This window comes from Akebia trifoliata, chromosome 2 (genome assembly GCF_017979445.1).
Source record: "Akebia trifoliata isolate Shusen 1 chromosome 2, ASM1797944v1, whole genome shotgun sequence".
Classification (NCBI taxonomy): Eukaryota; Viridiplantae; Streptophyta; class Magnoliopsida; order Ranunculales; family Lardizabalaceae; genus Akebia; species Akebia trifoliata.
In genome coordinates, this window is record NC_141376.1 from 22,557,275 (window position 1) to 22,573,581 (window position 16,307).

The 16,307-nt window shown below is 34.0% G+C and overlaps 1 protein-coding gene across 2 annotated transcripts in view; it reads left to right on the plus strand.

The window, feature by feature from the left end:
• LOC147409915 (P-loop containing nucleoside triphosphate hydrolases superfamily protein) overlaps nucleotides 1-16,307 on the plus strand; it is a 53,037-nt gene that overhangs the window by 15,553 nt on the left and 21,177 nt on the right. For both annotated transcript variants that reach the window (XM_086432081.1, XM_086432082.1), the window contains exons 4-9: nucleotides 1,140-1,345; nucleotides 6,783-6,959; nucleotides 7,202-7,498; nucleotides 7,634-7,734; nucleotides 13,224-13,308; nucleotides 13,565-13,777. In XM_086432081.1, coding sequence (XP_086288207.1) covers nucleotides 1,140-1,345; nucleotides 6,783-6,959; nucleotides 7,202-7,498; nucleotides 7,634-7,734; nucleotides 13,224-13,308; nucleotides 13,565-13,777 — 1,079 coding nt within the window. The remainder of the gene's footprint in view (nucleotides 1-1,139; nucleotides 1,346-6,782; nucleotides 6,960-7,201; nucleotides 7,499-7,633; nucleotides 7,735-13,223; nucleotides 13,309-13,564; nucleotides 13,778-16,307) is intronic.

Here is a 16,307-nt window from a genome sequence, read left to right on the forward strand (position 1 = left end):
TCAGAAGGGAGAGCTTTGTGGAGGAAAATTGTTGCGGTGAAGTATGAATATTGTAGTCTGGGTTGGGGAAACGATCAATTTGTGTTGTCTTATGTCGAAGATTTTGGAAAGATATTATGAAAGTTCAATCAATTTTTTTTAAAGGAGTTGGGTTCGAGGTAGAGAGAGGAGTTAGGGTAATCTTTTGAGCAGGCTTCTGATGTGGGAAGGGTTCTCTCAAAGGTGTTTCCATTTTTTATTATCATTAAAAGCAATTTCTATTAAAAGTTGCTAAGGTGACCAACAGAAAGTACATGTGTAATGGCAATCAACGGAAAACAAAAACCCAGTCCCTAGTGTTAAAGTCTACAAACCCAATCCCATCTCCCCATAAAGTCATCAAAGAAAACTCTTTTGAATTCCTCAAAGGCTTTACACCAAAAAAACAAAAAAACCTTTTATAGACACAATGATGTTCTCAAAAGAAGCTGACTTTCCTTCAAAGATCCGCTGATTTCTTTCTTTCTTTCCAATTTTTTATGTATTGGTTGTATACAAAGTTCAGAATTTCTTCAATCTGTAATGGGAATGGTTTGACACGGGACTTTGGTTTTAAATGAAGGATCAATGATTAGGAGGAGGCATCAGTTTCTGCGTTTGTACAGATCCCTTTACTATCTCAATTAACCTTTCTCATTGCACCTACAATGTGAATCAAAATTTCCAATTCAATCGTATCTATGAATTAGTTGTGCAGTGGAACAGGTGATCTACCTTTAGTAACCATTAACAAGCTTCCTTTACTTGTAAAGTAATATGCTTTCTTCCTGAGACGAAACCAAATTTATTTACCATTTACATCTTGTTCATTTCTAAGGAAGTTAAATTATCTATACAACATTCCAGATTTGTAAAGCAACAACCTGCATAATGCCTATAATAGCTCTGGATGATTAACACTGCAGATTCCTTTAATAGCCAAAATTGTCTGTAATTTTTGATGATTGCAACACTTTTTTCTACTATAGTTGACTGTTGTTTTTTGGATGTACGCTTTGAAAGTAATGCTTTAGACTTATATGTTAGATTCTTGGCATTTTCTATTCCCCTATTTTCATTGAAAAATTAGTACTTTTTGTCTGTTGGACACTTGTCGGTAGGTAAGAGAAGCCGTTTGCAGTTGAAGCCGAAGCGGGAGGGGGACGCTTCACCTTGTAAAGGTCTAATACCTTGCAACTTGAGTGGGCTACAATCTGGGCGGACAGTGACTAACTACAAGTCTGATGCTGAAAAAGATGTAAATATACGAAGTGAGCATGCTCCAGAACCAGTTGATCTATGGTTGGAAGCGAAAATAGCAGCCGAGGTTAGTCACTTTGGTCATCATCAAGAAATCTGTGCGCTATATTTCATAAATTTCAATGCTTTTCTTTAGTTCAATTCATGTCTATTACAATAATCATACATGTTTGTGATAGTCGTTGTGCTGTTTGGTGTTTTTCTATGTTCTAGTGGTCCATTTGGTTAAGAGGTAAAGAGTCTTTGGTGGATACTTCACTATGCATGCATTGGGGCTTTTAGAGTCTAGTGAAAGTTTATTGTGTGGATGGGTCAATGGTTTTTCAAAAACTTTTCTCATGGTGGTTACCCTTGGGAAAACTCTGAAACTACTCTAAGATCTAGTGTTTCCTTAATCAGTTATGTTAATAAATTAGCAAACAATACATATTAACATGCATATCTTATTCTCGAGTAAAGATTGCATGGTAGGGGATTTCATCGTAATTACCTAAAAAAATGTAATTATAATAATGTTCTAATGACCCATCCTGAGACATATGCTGGCCAAGGTGGTTGAATAGTAGGTCGAGGGGTTGGTGTACAAAAAGGTTGACATGCATAGGCATATGTTGAAGGATGAAGTTGGTAGGGGACAAGTCTGTCAATAGGAGGTAACATTGTTTGGGTGGAAAGTCCGGATATAGTAGTATCTAAAGTGGTAGGACGGGTGGGGGGTGAGGGGGATTTGTTTGAAACAAGGAAATGCACAATGTGAAGCAGAGAAAGTCTCATTCCTCGGGTACATAGAACTTTGGAGTAGCTTTTGTCTTGAACTCGTGCATCATTTAGTCCAACACAAGTTATCCTGATAATAGTTGACCCAACGACCTTTTAGCACCAATTCTAAAGTGGTTCTTTGAGGATTTGCAAAACCTGTGAGAAAGATGCCAGCTTTGAGGAGGTATTTGAAGTTGAATAGTTTGTGTTGGAGATGACAATTGGCATAGTGTTGAGTGAGGGAGGCAGTCCTCTGCCATTCTTCAGCGAAAAGTTGAATGAGGCCAAGAACAAGAAGTACTATTTTTTTTTTTTTTTTCCTGTTTCACAGATGAAGTGTTCTATTCAAAATTGAAAGCTAGAGGCCTGCTCACTAATTGTTGCCTCTTGACAGTTTCAGTTCCTAGACTAAAAAAAACAAGATCCATATCCCCAAGGAAGCTGTCAGGCTCACTCGACCAACCCTTGCATGTATCCCATGCAACATTTGAGGAATGGTGGATGATGTTGTGATATACATTCCCTCTATTGTTGATGAGAGTGTAACTTCTGGCGGAACATTTGAATTTGATTCACTTGAATCAAAAGAAAATGAAGAAGATCTACAAGTTTTGAAGTTTCTCCATCAATTGGAGTTGTCTCTCATGGTGAGATTCTTACTTTCATGTTGTTATTCTCCAATCTCTCCATCTTTCTTCTCTGTTTTTTAGAGATAATCTCCGGCCACTAAACTTCCAACCTCGTTAAAGAGTGAGAATTCTTTGAAATTACAATTAACTCCCTTAATTTCTCAATTACATAAATCCCCTTCTTACAAGATTATAAGAATATTACAAAATACCCCTTTGTCTTTCAAAAATTACAAATTGCCTCAAACAACTATATTAATAAAAATTACAAATCAACTCCAAATACATTTAAAATATGACGAGCTACATTTACCCTTTAACAGAAAGCTCCCTTGGTGTTAATTTGCTAGAAGAAGCTCAAAGGCTATAATACGGAACGCAAATCAAGTGAATCGTCAAGAGTTTCGATGGAAAATTTGTAATTATTTAGGTTTTCACTTATTTGGGTCTAGATTTATCGTTTGAGATTATTTTAGATTAGTTATTTATTTAGTTATTTATTTTAGGACTTTAATTTTATGTTTTTGGAGTTTATTTTAATGTTTTATTGGCCCATGGTCTTAGTATAATATTTAGGAGCAATTTAATAACTTTACTTTGTCTTTTATTTAAGTTTATTAGATTTTGAAAATTAGGAGAGAGAAAGTTACGAAAATTAGGTTTATTTATTTGGTATCTTAGTTTGACTTTCTTAATATAGATTGTATTAGGATTCTTTTTAGGAATAAACAATGAAGAAATTTAATGAATAAAGAATGAGTTTCTTTCATGGAGTGAAGTGAGTTCTCCACCATTCTTTGTGTGGTTCCAAGGTTCTATCTTTCTATTCCTTTCTCATTTTTTCTTTTAATCTTTATTTTTCTTTTTATTCTGTTTATTTTTCTTGATTTTCTTGATTCTTTAAACTCCTTTCTTGATTCTTGATTCTTGAAACTTCTTTCTTAATTCTTGATTCTTGAAACTTATAAACCTCAAACTTTAATCTTTTCCCCATTTTCCTTAACCCTTATTTCATGAATCTCTTTTCCAAATCTTTAACCCTGAATCCTTTTCTTATCTTACAAACCTTTAACCATTTTCATTGGGATTGTAGTCATACCTACAATCATTGTTTTCATTTTACCTTTTGGGTTTACCCAAGAGAAATACTAAATGGACGCAGTTTTGGCACACGCCCTTAACGTCCTATGACATGTTGGCTCACAGCCCAACAAACGTTTGACATGTGACGCAATGACATCAGCAATAGAGAGAGCTTCTCTCTCTTGCCTGTTGCCCACATATTTATTTTTTTAGATTTCAAATCTTAAGTAGGGTCGTTGGACCCACATTGACAATCCAACAACATAGTTTTTTAGATTTCATGAAAATATTTATATTCAAAATAAAGAAATTAAAAAAAATATTGTTTTTAGAGCTTGATCCCCAAGGTGTTGAAAATGGACGGCCATCAAGCACCCAAATTTAAAAAGAAAATTCAAATGTGAAAAATAACTATTTTTAATATTTTTTTTTTTTTTAAGTTCATATAATTTTGTCCTTTACAACACCATTTCATCGAAACATGTCTTTGAATGTCAAAAGGTGATCAAATCAGAAAGTTTGCTTTTCTTCACTATGGGCAGGAGAGAGAGGGACGTTGGCCAAAAACGTCCATTTAGCATTACTCTTTATCCAATCCTAAACCAAAACCCCTAAACCCCCTTATTTTCTTTTCTCCTATCATCGTCCTGCATCAGATTTGATATCAAAGCTAAACTTGGAATATATAGATATGGTATTGGAAGTCAAAATCAAATTTGTTTTACCTTTTGGGAAGTCATTCAGAGTATTGTGCAGTGATGAATATGATGAAAACTTGATTTTCACAAGTTTTTTTTGAGAAGATTTTGCAGAATGTTGAAAATAAGACTTGTTGTTGTTATCGTGAATATGGCTATGTCGTTTAGTTCCGTCAGGGAAATTTTATCCATGGTGCTGAGTGCAAGGTGGTTTCTCTAAAAGATTGTCATATTGTGTTGGGTCGATGTTAGATCTCACATGTACAAGTTACGTTCTATGTGGAGCAAAATACTTTTAGTGTCACTTCAGGCATACAATATCTATTCAAGGCATGTCCATGAAAATCCACTCATGTGGTACCACCAGTCCAAGAACAGATTGAAGAAAAGACAAATCAAACATCAACTTCAGAAGGTGGTGTGCTTACAACTCTAGAATCAACGAGGAAACAAGATTATGAAGTGGAAAATATGTCAAAAGATCCTACGAAAGATCTTTTGGAGACAACATCTACAGTTTTTGTTCATGATGCAATTGTTTCATCACTATCTCAAATCGACCTAATCATCTCAAACGAGTACAATGGAGACTTTGCCAAGATAGAAGATTCTAATTTGAAGTTAACAGTTCAACACAACATCATGACCCGATGATGAATTTTCGTGAAAAAGGATGAACCATAAATTGTCATGATCATTCTCAAACACTTTAAAACTCGAGGATGAGTTTTCTCCAACCAGAGGAGAATAATGCGGAACACAAATCAAGTCAACCGTCAAGAGTTCCGATGGAAAATTTGTAATTATTTAGGTTTTCACTTATTTGGCTTTAGATTTATCGTTTGAGATTATTTTACATTAGTTATTTATTTAGTTTTCTGTTTTAGAACTTTAATTTTATGTTTTTGGGTTTCATTTTCATGTTTTATTGGCCCATAGTCTTAGTATAATATTTAGGGACAGTTTAGTAACTTTACTTTGTCTTTTATTTAAGTTTATTAGGGTTTGAAAATTAGGAGAGAGAAAGTTACGAAAATTAGGTTTATTTATTTGGTATTTTAGTTTGATTAGGATTCTTGATTTATTTTCTTTATATAGATTATGTTAGGATTTTTTTTAGGAATAAACAATGAAGAATTTTGATGAATGAAGAATGATTTTCTTTCATGGAGTGAAGTGAGTTCTCCACCATTCTTGGTGTGATTCCAAGGTTCTATCTTTCTATCCCTTTCTCTTTCTTTTTCTAATCTTTATTTTTTATTTTTTGTCTTTTCTTGTTCTTGATTTTCTTTTAGTTCCTTGATTCTTGAAACTCCTTTCTTGATTCTTGATTCTTGATTCTTAATTCTTGAAACTTACATGCCTCAACCCTTAATCCTTTCCCCATTTTCTTTTCCCCTCTCACCATCCTGCATCAGGCTAGCACCGGAAGAAAAGATCTTAATAGAATCATCTTCGATGCATGAATTGAACTTCCTTAAACTGAATCAACCCTTTTTGAGGTTTCTCAGACATACTGACAAGTGCCATTTTGCCAGTTTTTACCAATAGCATAAACGCGCTTTGATGCTACCCTGCCAGAGAGCATTTCAAAGGGTGACATCAACACCAGTAGTTGGCTCATGTACCAATCGAACTGAATTATATCGATCATTTCCACACTGTTGTATACCAATCAACGACCAGCCATGTGAAGCACAATTAGGCAGTTCATCAATATTTCATTTGTGCTTATTGATGGGTTATTAATGAATTATTATTAGTAGAAGTGGTTGGTGGTACTGAACCCATGTTTTGAGGACATACTATTTGGGATGGAAGATTGAGGAGTGCGATGTTCTATTGAAGGACATTTATGTGGTATTTGTCCCTGAAATAGAGTGGACTGACACATTTGGAAATACGATGCAAAATACTTCTACAATAATTTAACTGGTTTTTTGAGGTAGTTTTTTGTAGATTGGGAAGATTTGGGGTAATAAGCTGATTCCCTTGAGTGAATACTTTTTCATGGTCTTTTGTATTGGAAAAAATTCTAATTTGTTTACCATCTCATCATTAAAGTGCGTTCATCTCTAGTCAGTGTACAATGTGCAGGAGTAAGAAGAGAGTGGCAACCATACCTTTATTCATGCAAGTTTCATTGAGATTTATCTTGTTATTTTCTCTTTATTCATGCAAGTTTAAGATTTGTGATGACATTTTATCTTAGAGTAATTCTTGCAAGCACCTTCTGCAGAGAACTATTCTACTTGTCCGATTGTTCCTTTGTGAATCTTGGACTTATACCATATGGGTGTGTTTTATAAGTACCTTCTTTTGACTCTTTTATCAGGAAAACACACGCTTGTTTATGGGAAGGCAAGCACATCCATTTTTTTCTTCACGGAAAGTTGGTAAAAGATTTCAAGACACTTCGGAGACAACTGAACAAGATAGTCTGCGGTCCTTGTATCTACTAGAGTGTAAAAACATGAGTTGTCGTCCTGTTCATGTGTTTGAGACGCTGCAGGTACAGTTTCCATGAGTGCTAATCGTATGTATCCATTGATATATTGAAAGAGAATTTCTATTGCCACACCAACCTTTGCTAATGCCACCTCAATTCATATGTAAATCACCGAAGAATTAGCACACATCTTGGGGTGGCATTAGCAAAAGTTGGTGTGACAATAGAACTTCTCATATTGAAAACTAACATTGAAATTTATATTTGGTAACCGAGGTAAGAGTTCAAATTTGTTTCTGCTGCAGGATGATCTTGTGCCATTGGATTGGCGAAGTTGGATATTTTGTGATAAAATCTCATTTAATTCTAGTTGTTCTCCAGAACATGTTTTCTCATCAGTCTTTGAAGGCTCTGTTGGGCCCTTAAAATTTGACGACTTTCATAGTCGTTCAAATCCTGTTGGAGCTTCGTCACTTCAGAATGACGTGTCTTTGAGTCATTCTCCCTGTCAAGTAAAAGATACACATCCAATATCAGAAACTGTCTCTTCTATGTTAACCAATGGGCAAGTGGCACACCATCAGCTGGACTATTCACAGACGGTAATTTTGCAACATTTTATCTGGCCATGTTTTACCTTTTTCACAAGGTTTTTATCATCATTTAGATCTTCTTGTGAGGTTGTATCTGATACTTTGTGATGCTTTATTAAGTTATTTCACTTTTTAAATTGACAGGTCCATGAAAGGTGTGAAGATGGTATGCACATGAGATATACAGTTCATGTTCCTGTAATTAACTTGGATGTTGAACCGTTGGATGGGTTGCTTCCGGAAAGGTTAAGATTCTCCAAAAATTAATTCATGGTTTTCACATATGTTTCAAGTTAATATAACACATTCAATAGTTTTTCCTGTTTTCTGCTGAAACATTCTTGGTCCACAATTTGAGTGTTATATTTATGAGATTGATTCAAATACTATTTCAATTAGCCGGTGCTTGCATTTTGACAAGGTACTGAAAGATCTGAAAACCATGGATTGCCTCTTTTCAGCTTCTAATTGTATTTTTGCCATTATTTTTTCACGGTTCTTTGTTTATACTAGTTAAGTCTTGATTATTGGGTTTATTTTCCTGTGTCTTTGAAGTCTTTGAGCTATTGTTAATTGTCTTTAAGTTGGCTGCTAAGAAATCTTCTCTTGACCACACAAGGTTTCTTAGGCCTTATTTGGTAATACTGTCAGCTTCAGCGGTTGCTGTTAGCTGTTAGAATTGCTGTCAAAAAGCGTTGTGGTCAAAATTGTGTTTGATAAACTGTGATTAAAAACTGTTGTGCTGTTTGCAAAATTCTTGTTTTGTGTTTGATAAAAACAGCCGTAGTTGTTAGATTCTGATAAATTGACCAGAATACCCTTACCTATAAATAATGAAGCAGATATTTATTTTCACAAGATCAGGCAAATAAATAATATTAAATTATAATTAAATAAGTAAAATAAAAGATAAAAAAATTATCTAAATATTTCTACATTATAGCTAAACATACATCAAAATGTCGGCATCACCTCCTCTATAAATAGAGAATGTGAAAATTTCTACCTGTTTAACATCACCTTTTTTATTCCAAAATACAAATATCATCCATATGCATACACATCCCACATATTAATCCTAATTAAACAAAATAATAAAAGATAATAAAGTAAACAAACCTAAAATGACTACAACCAATACAATATTACTAGCAATTGAAACATATGGAAGAAACCGATCACGTTTCTTCTCTTTCATCAACTTCTTCTTCATTTTATTCTTAGTATCATCACTTTCACCTTCAGTTTCATCAGCCCAAATAAAACAAGTTGCATGCTTTTGTAAAAAATAGTTAACATTTTAAATTTAATTAAAAAGAAAGGATTAATAGTAAAAATACTATAACTTGCATTCCTCTCATGTTGGACATCTATAAAACATCCGTCCATTATTCTCTTTCATGGTTGTTGTGTATATATCCTCATCACCCGACCACAAGAACAATGAGGCTCATAGCGTGCAATACTATTACATTCATTCAAGATTAATAAAGAACAATAAATATATGTAAAAGAACATAATATATGTCATACACTCGAACATTAACAAAATTAAACATAATTAGTTAAATCCATAAAAATTAGTCACACCCAAATTACATCCACAATAAAACACTGTTTTAAAACTACATGTCAACTATATGTCATTGTTTCTAGCTTGAGCCCATCATGATTGTATTTGCTATTGCATCTCTCTTTCTTTTTGCATGTCCTCACAATTGTCTAGGTATTGTTGGAGGGATATTACCATTATAATTATTGTTTCTTCTCATTACTTCCTCAAGCTCCACATCTACATAGTCCCATAATCATATATTGCAAACTCTGCATTTGCCAATGCTTCCTTCCTGATGAAGTTGTGTAATGCCATACATGCAACTACGATGTCACGTTGTATCTCAAACTTATAGGAGGTCATATTCTTCAAGATTAACCACCTTCCTTTCAATACACCAAAGCAACGTTGAATGACATTGTGAAGGGAAGAGTTCAAATGATTGAACAGTTCTTTCTTTCCACTCGCACATGCACTTCTATACTCTTGTAGATGGTAAAAGGCGCCTTGATAAGGTGCCAAGTACCCTTCCATCAATGGGTAACCAACATCCACCAAATACAATTTTCTTGATGAAAAAAATATGTGAACTGAATTACTCCTCTAATTAACTATAGTTGAATTAAATTGAAAATAATTTAGTTGGATTTTTACTTGGTGGTGGATGTGGGAATCCAGACGAGAAGTCATTGACGACAGAGAGAAACACATGGGAATCATTTGCAGATCCCACCCACTAGCACAAACATTCATAAATAGCATGTCAAATGAACAAGCAGCCATGACATTTGGAGTTGTTCCTCCCTTATGTCCTCTATAAGGTGTTTGATCTTCTTTTGCAATGATAACATTTATGTGTGTGCCATAAAAATATTCTAACGTATTATAAGACTATAAAAAAACCTAATAATACCTTAAAATATGGCCAAAATCTCTGATTAGTACGGATCTGTGGAGGTACGACATCAAACTAAGGAGGAACATTCAATTCCATGGACAAATGCATAATCTGTGGAGATATAAGTTATATTTGCAGTTGGGAGTGTTTTGGATTGGGGTGTCAAGTTGATTCCTTACCTCATTCGCATTTGGGTTTACCCTTAGGAGTCCCTTATAATAGTTAGGCATACTGAGATCCAATTATTGAGACATTGAGCAAAAGATTGAGCTCTTGGAAAGAAAGGTATCTATTGAAAGAGGGGCGATATAACACTAATCAAGAGTACTTTGGCTAACATTCAATGGAAATTGAAGAAAGTATAGAAAGAAAAGCAAAGAGAGAAGAAAAGAGAAAATGAGAGAAAAGGAGAATAAGAAATTGTGTTAAATGAATCATGAATCCTAGGATTTTCTTATTTATCTTAAAATATACTAGGTATGAAGACATTACCCTAAGACAATAAAAAAGAAAAATGGGCTACTCCACCCTTACAACACTCCCCTCAAGTTGGTGCATAAATGTTCATTATGCCCAACTTGTCCAAAAACTCATGAAGTTAAATAATACTGGTTCCTTTTGTGAAAATGTTTGCAAGTTGATATTATATCTTCACAAGTGGAGAGCATACTATGCCTAAAACAAATTTTTTTTTCCAAATGAAATGACAATCAACCTCTAGATGTGTAGTTCTATTAAGCTAGATTGGGTTATGAACAATACTTATTGGCACTTTGTTATCACAATAGGCTCATTGGCCTAGCTATGAGAGAGTCAATCATGAAGGAGAGTCTTCAACCATAATATGTACATGGCCTATGATCTCTAGATCTTAATTCTACCTATATGTTGAATGAGTTACAACATATCGTTTCTTGCTTCTCCATGTTGAAAGGATACCAACTACAAATGTACAGTATGCTGGTGTAGATCTTCTATCATCTGTAGAGTCTATCCAATCTGCATCAATATATACTTCTACTTTCATTTCTCCATTGTTCTTAAATGAAAGACCTCTACCAAGTGAGGATTTAAGGTACCTCAAGATTCGATATGCTAATTCAAGGGCGGAGTGCAAGGAGCCAAGGAGAGTACATGTACTAACTTATCACACTAACTGCATGTGCAATATTAGGTTTGGTGAGGGAAAGCTTAATTGAGCAACCAGTCTCATGTCAATATCATGTTTGCTACTCTACTTGTCAAGTTTGTGATTTTACTCTATAGGAGTATTTAGCAGTTTTGCACCTAACTTTCCAATCATGTAATAGGCCCAATACATACCTTCTCTGGGTAATAAGAATTCCCTCACAAGATCTTCTCACTTCTATGGCCAAAAAATATTTTGGGTGTCGAAGATCCTTGATCCCAAATTCACAGGCTAGATAACTCTTTAGACGTTTAATTTCTTTTAATTGTTCCCTGCTGCAACAATATCATCTACATAAATAATAAGAACAGTGGTGCTACCTCCAGTGTGTCTAATAAACAATATGTGCTTTGTCTAACTTTATGTGTATACTAAATTCAACATTGCATTATTGAATCTTTCAAACCTTGTTTGAGGATATTGTTTTAATCCATCAATGACTTTTTCAACTTGCATATTTTCTTTTCGTCCCCTGACAAATGAAAACCTGGAAGAGACATATCTCTTCCTTAAAGTCTCCATGAAGAAATGCATTCTTCACATGAAGCTGATACAATGACCATAAGAGGTTTGTTGCTAGAGAAAGGATCATTCTTATGGAGTTTGTGAACTTAAGGTTTTGTGTTGGAGAATAAGAGACAAATCAATAGAATAAAGTCTATGTGTGGTAATACCGCATACCTGAATCAAAACCGAGCCTTTCACATTTACACCTATCAAAAAACAGTTTTTCCAATCGTCCATCTTAGCATCCTCACTTTATTACACTCATTTTTTGAATGTTTTTTTTTTCTTCTTGTTCCTGACACTTAGCTCCATAAAGCATAGTTGGCCTTAACAATTCAACATTTAGCTCCATAGGATACATTGATCCTAAAGTATTCTAGAAGCACACCTCCACTATAACAATTCAACTTTATTCTATGGACAACATCCTTCTCAATCTCTCCATCATTATGTTGATAATAGAGTGAAGATGACTAATATGTTCATTGCGAAGGTAACTAAAATATTCATTTCGAAGTATTTCCTAGCCATTGATTTTTTTACTAATGATTCTTTTGTATGGGCATCATTACTAAAGTTTCCATTCAAATACTATGTTGCTTTTCTGCTTATTCTAAAGCTCTTGGACTCCAAAGTTGTTTTCCAAAGTTCTAGTTTGCATATGGCCTCTCTAATCTCATCAATTAATACTATGCCATCTACAAATTTTGCGTACATAAAGGATCTGCTATTGGATATAAACAATTAATTCATCCATGACAAGAACAAGCGTATACAAACTTTCTTTTAATGCCCTTATTATATTTAACTGAGGCTTGGAGGTAGGTTTGTGAAAATAAATTCGAACTTTTCAAGCTGCCACATCCTATCACCATGACTCGAGGCATTAGAAAGCTCCCAAACATCTGCCACTTTGGGGAAGCACCACTCCAAGGGAAGCCTCAAGATGTGCACCTCAAACTCCTTTTATGCATTTGCTTTTCTATCTTTCATCTTAGGTTTTCTTCTTCCTCAGAGTGTAACAATGACATTGACATGTGTTTGTGCCCAACACAAATATGGAGAGTCTGGTACAATACCTTCAAGAAGCCCGGAATGCAAACACCGTACAATTGTATTATAAATTTGTAATATTAGTATTTTAGCTATATTTAACTAATTTTTGGGTGGGAGGCGGTTCTACTTGTTTGCATTTGACTGTTTATGAATGATCTCAAAGGGAACTCACAAGGATATCTTCTGGAGTGTCTTTGCTTTAACTTACTGAAAAATTTCCTAGAACTTAATAAAAAAAGTACAATAAATCCTAGGTCTAGTTCAAAATTGTCTCACCTTAGGTGAGCTTAAAACTAAAGAGACTGTCCAACAACAGGTTCTGACATTATAAGTAGTGATTTGATCATGTTAATTTCTTTGCCCTTTCCAAATTTAGATGGACTTATAAAGTTTTTTGTTATAGTCAATATCATTTATTTATTTTCCGTAGTTCATAGATAAAAGGTTGACCTAGTTTTCATACTCAATTTAAACTTGCTTCTGGATTTTTCTTCAATGAGATCTAATTTATGTATTCCTTTATGTGCAGGATGAAATCATACTATCTTGATTGTGGTAGTCAGCCTAACAGTAGCTTATGGACAAACAAATACCAGCCAGAAAAGGCCTTCGAGGTCTTGCATCTGAAATTTATTTTGAGAGATTCTATTGCCACACCAACTGTTGCTAACGCCACTCCAATTCATATGTAAATCATCAAAGAATTAGCACACACCTTGGGGTGGTGTTAGCAAAAGGTGGTGTGGCAATAGAAGCTCTCTTTATTTTTCTTTTTTGTGCAGTGGTTCTCTATTTTAGTGGACTGTAGAGACGCAGATGGTTTGTATTTCTTCTTTTATAACAATTTTAACTGATAATGTGTTTATTCAGGTTTGCGGTAATGGTGAATCTGTAAGGTTTCTTAATGAATGGCTGTGCTCCTGGGGTGCAAGATATTCTCAAACCAATAAAAGGTCCATGAGTGGAAAAAAATGCATTATTCGAGATAGTGATTATGGCTGGGAGGTAAATGACTCTGATACAGATAGCATGGATGGAGGAGCTCATCTTAAGAATGTTCTTCTAGTGACTGGACCAGTTGGGGTATGTTTTGTTCTATTTGATGAAAAAACAATGTTGGTCTTTTCTTTTTGGGTCTTTTATAAACACCCCCTTGTTAAATAGGTGATTTTAGGTTTACCCCCTTGCAAAATGCAAGATAAGGTTTACCCCCCTTGACTGAGTCAACGTTGCTTTTTTTTATGATTTAACAGTGAAGATTTTTTCCAAATCATGATTTAGCAATTTAAGTATTTGAATAGAATTTGGATAAAAAAAAAAAATCAAAATTTCACCATCAAAACATCAAGAAAACGCAATGCTGACTAATGCTCAAGGGGGGTAAGCCTAATCTTGCAATTGCTAAGGGATAAACCTAATATCACCAATTTAGCAGGGGGGGTATTTCTAAACTACCCTCTCTTTTTCCACATCATCTCATATTTTGTAATAGAGTGCTGAGTTTTATTTTCGAAGTTACATGGAGAAATTCAATGATGCATGTTTTATGCATGACATTCTCTTAATTATGCTTATTATGTGTTACATCTGTTTTTCTCCTTTCTGATTATGGATTAAGCTTTTAGGAGTCATTACCACTAAATGATCTTGAAGGCACTTGAATCCTATTTGTTTCCTTTGTGATAAGGTTATTTCATTTTATGTTTCTGTGAGTTCTTTTTGGGTTGTTGAATGCAAATGCAGTGCTTATTGCAGCATAAACTACAACCATTTCAGGGTTTGTTATTTGGCTCCCGTTTGTGGAACTTGACTTTGCCGCTGTTGAATGTAGAAAAAGACCTACTTTTACTGACAACATATAACCATCACCAACATAAATTGCTTTTTTAAAGTCTGAATGTATATAAACTTATTAATTATGAGATCTCAAATAAATCAGCACAACAATTTTCAAAAAATTATACTAACTTCAAAAAAGATCCAAAATATATTTTGACTAAGCAGCCCCTTCGATAATATATCACAATTTAAAGTTTCCACAGTTAAATTTTGAGAAAAGGATAACTGTGCCACACATGTAAAACTATCATAATGTCCAACACAAAAAAATAAAAAAAATAAAAATTGTAGCTATCTTTGTATTTACCGTCTAAAGCTATTCAAAGTTATTGATGACCCAACATGACTAAATGGATGTACCAAGCTGACATTGCTTTTAAATTGAAAAGTTTCAAAGTAATGATTGAACCTTTTGGAAAATTTTGATATTGACTTAAACCACCCTTATATCATGAAATAAGACAACCTTATTTAAAAAAATAAATAGCATTCACCAATTGTTTTTTCACCGAGTATAGAGAGGCACAAAAAACCTATGGGCACATTCATGATCGATGGATTTATGGATAAATGCGGTCAGACATTAATTAACTTTTTAGTTCATTATACTACTAAGATTATAGTTTTAAGGTCTGTGGATGCATTGGCCCATTTACACACGACTGGATATCTTTTTCAACTTTTAGATAATGTAGTAGATGGAATTTATTGCTATGTGCATCACACTGTATAGACTCAATATTAGAAGACTTTGGTAGGTTTCACATTTAAACTATTGTTAGGGTAGAAAAATAGTAGTTTTCATGTATAAGCATGCCCTACTATTGCAAATAAAGAGGCAACACATGGAAATTTACCTCTCCCTGTAGTCATCCAATTTGCAACGGCTTTTATGAATTGTGAAGCTCGTATGGGAAAAAAAGTCGAACTTTGAAGTTCTGTATTGTCAGCTGATTGGAACAGTAGGCCTTGGTCAAAGAAGATTGAAGGGAAGTTGGTTGCCCAAACAATCCTTTCAAAATCTTTTTGATGGGTCTCTCAAGTATTAAGGAGTTCACAACCTTTAACAAATGTATACATGGAAAAAGCAATATAAAGAATAATTTATATAGATAGTAACTATTGGATTTTAGTGTCTCTGATCAATTGGTACTAATTCCGATTGATAGGTATGAGTTCTGATTGATTGGAGAATCTTTGTTAGTTGTGTATTTCGTTTTAACAGAACTATAATTCACATGCAGTTTCAGGTACTCAAAATCAATAAACACAATGTTGTTCATACATTAATTAACAAAACTAACAAGACGATAGAGAATTAGTGAATAAAAAAGGGGAATTAATTCATCAATCTATAATGTTTACCATCAGAATTGGATTCACCAATGACATTTATGAGGTTCACTGATCAAGTAATGAATCCACTATTATTGAAAGTAAACAGCCCCATTTTCTCCTCTTTTAAAAAAACTTACTCGTTTCCTTATTCTCTCATGATGTACATGAACTGCCCAGAATCTGTCTTTCCTCCTGCACAGAAGTTAGTGTCAAATATGGAATGTTGTGTGTCATTATTAAATGACACTTGTTATCGTTTAACCATTTCTTTTACTATTTAAATGAGAGACTGTTTTGATGGCTCACTATCGTTTTTTAAGATGGTTGAGGTGCATCGGACTTGGATGCTCCCCAGTTCTAAATCATATTAATTGTTCATACTCATCATTTATGAGGAATATTTTTTTTCCTGTCCAAATTCTTTTCATCATTTGTC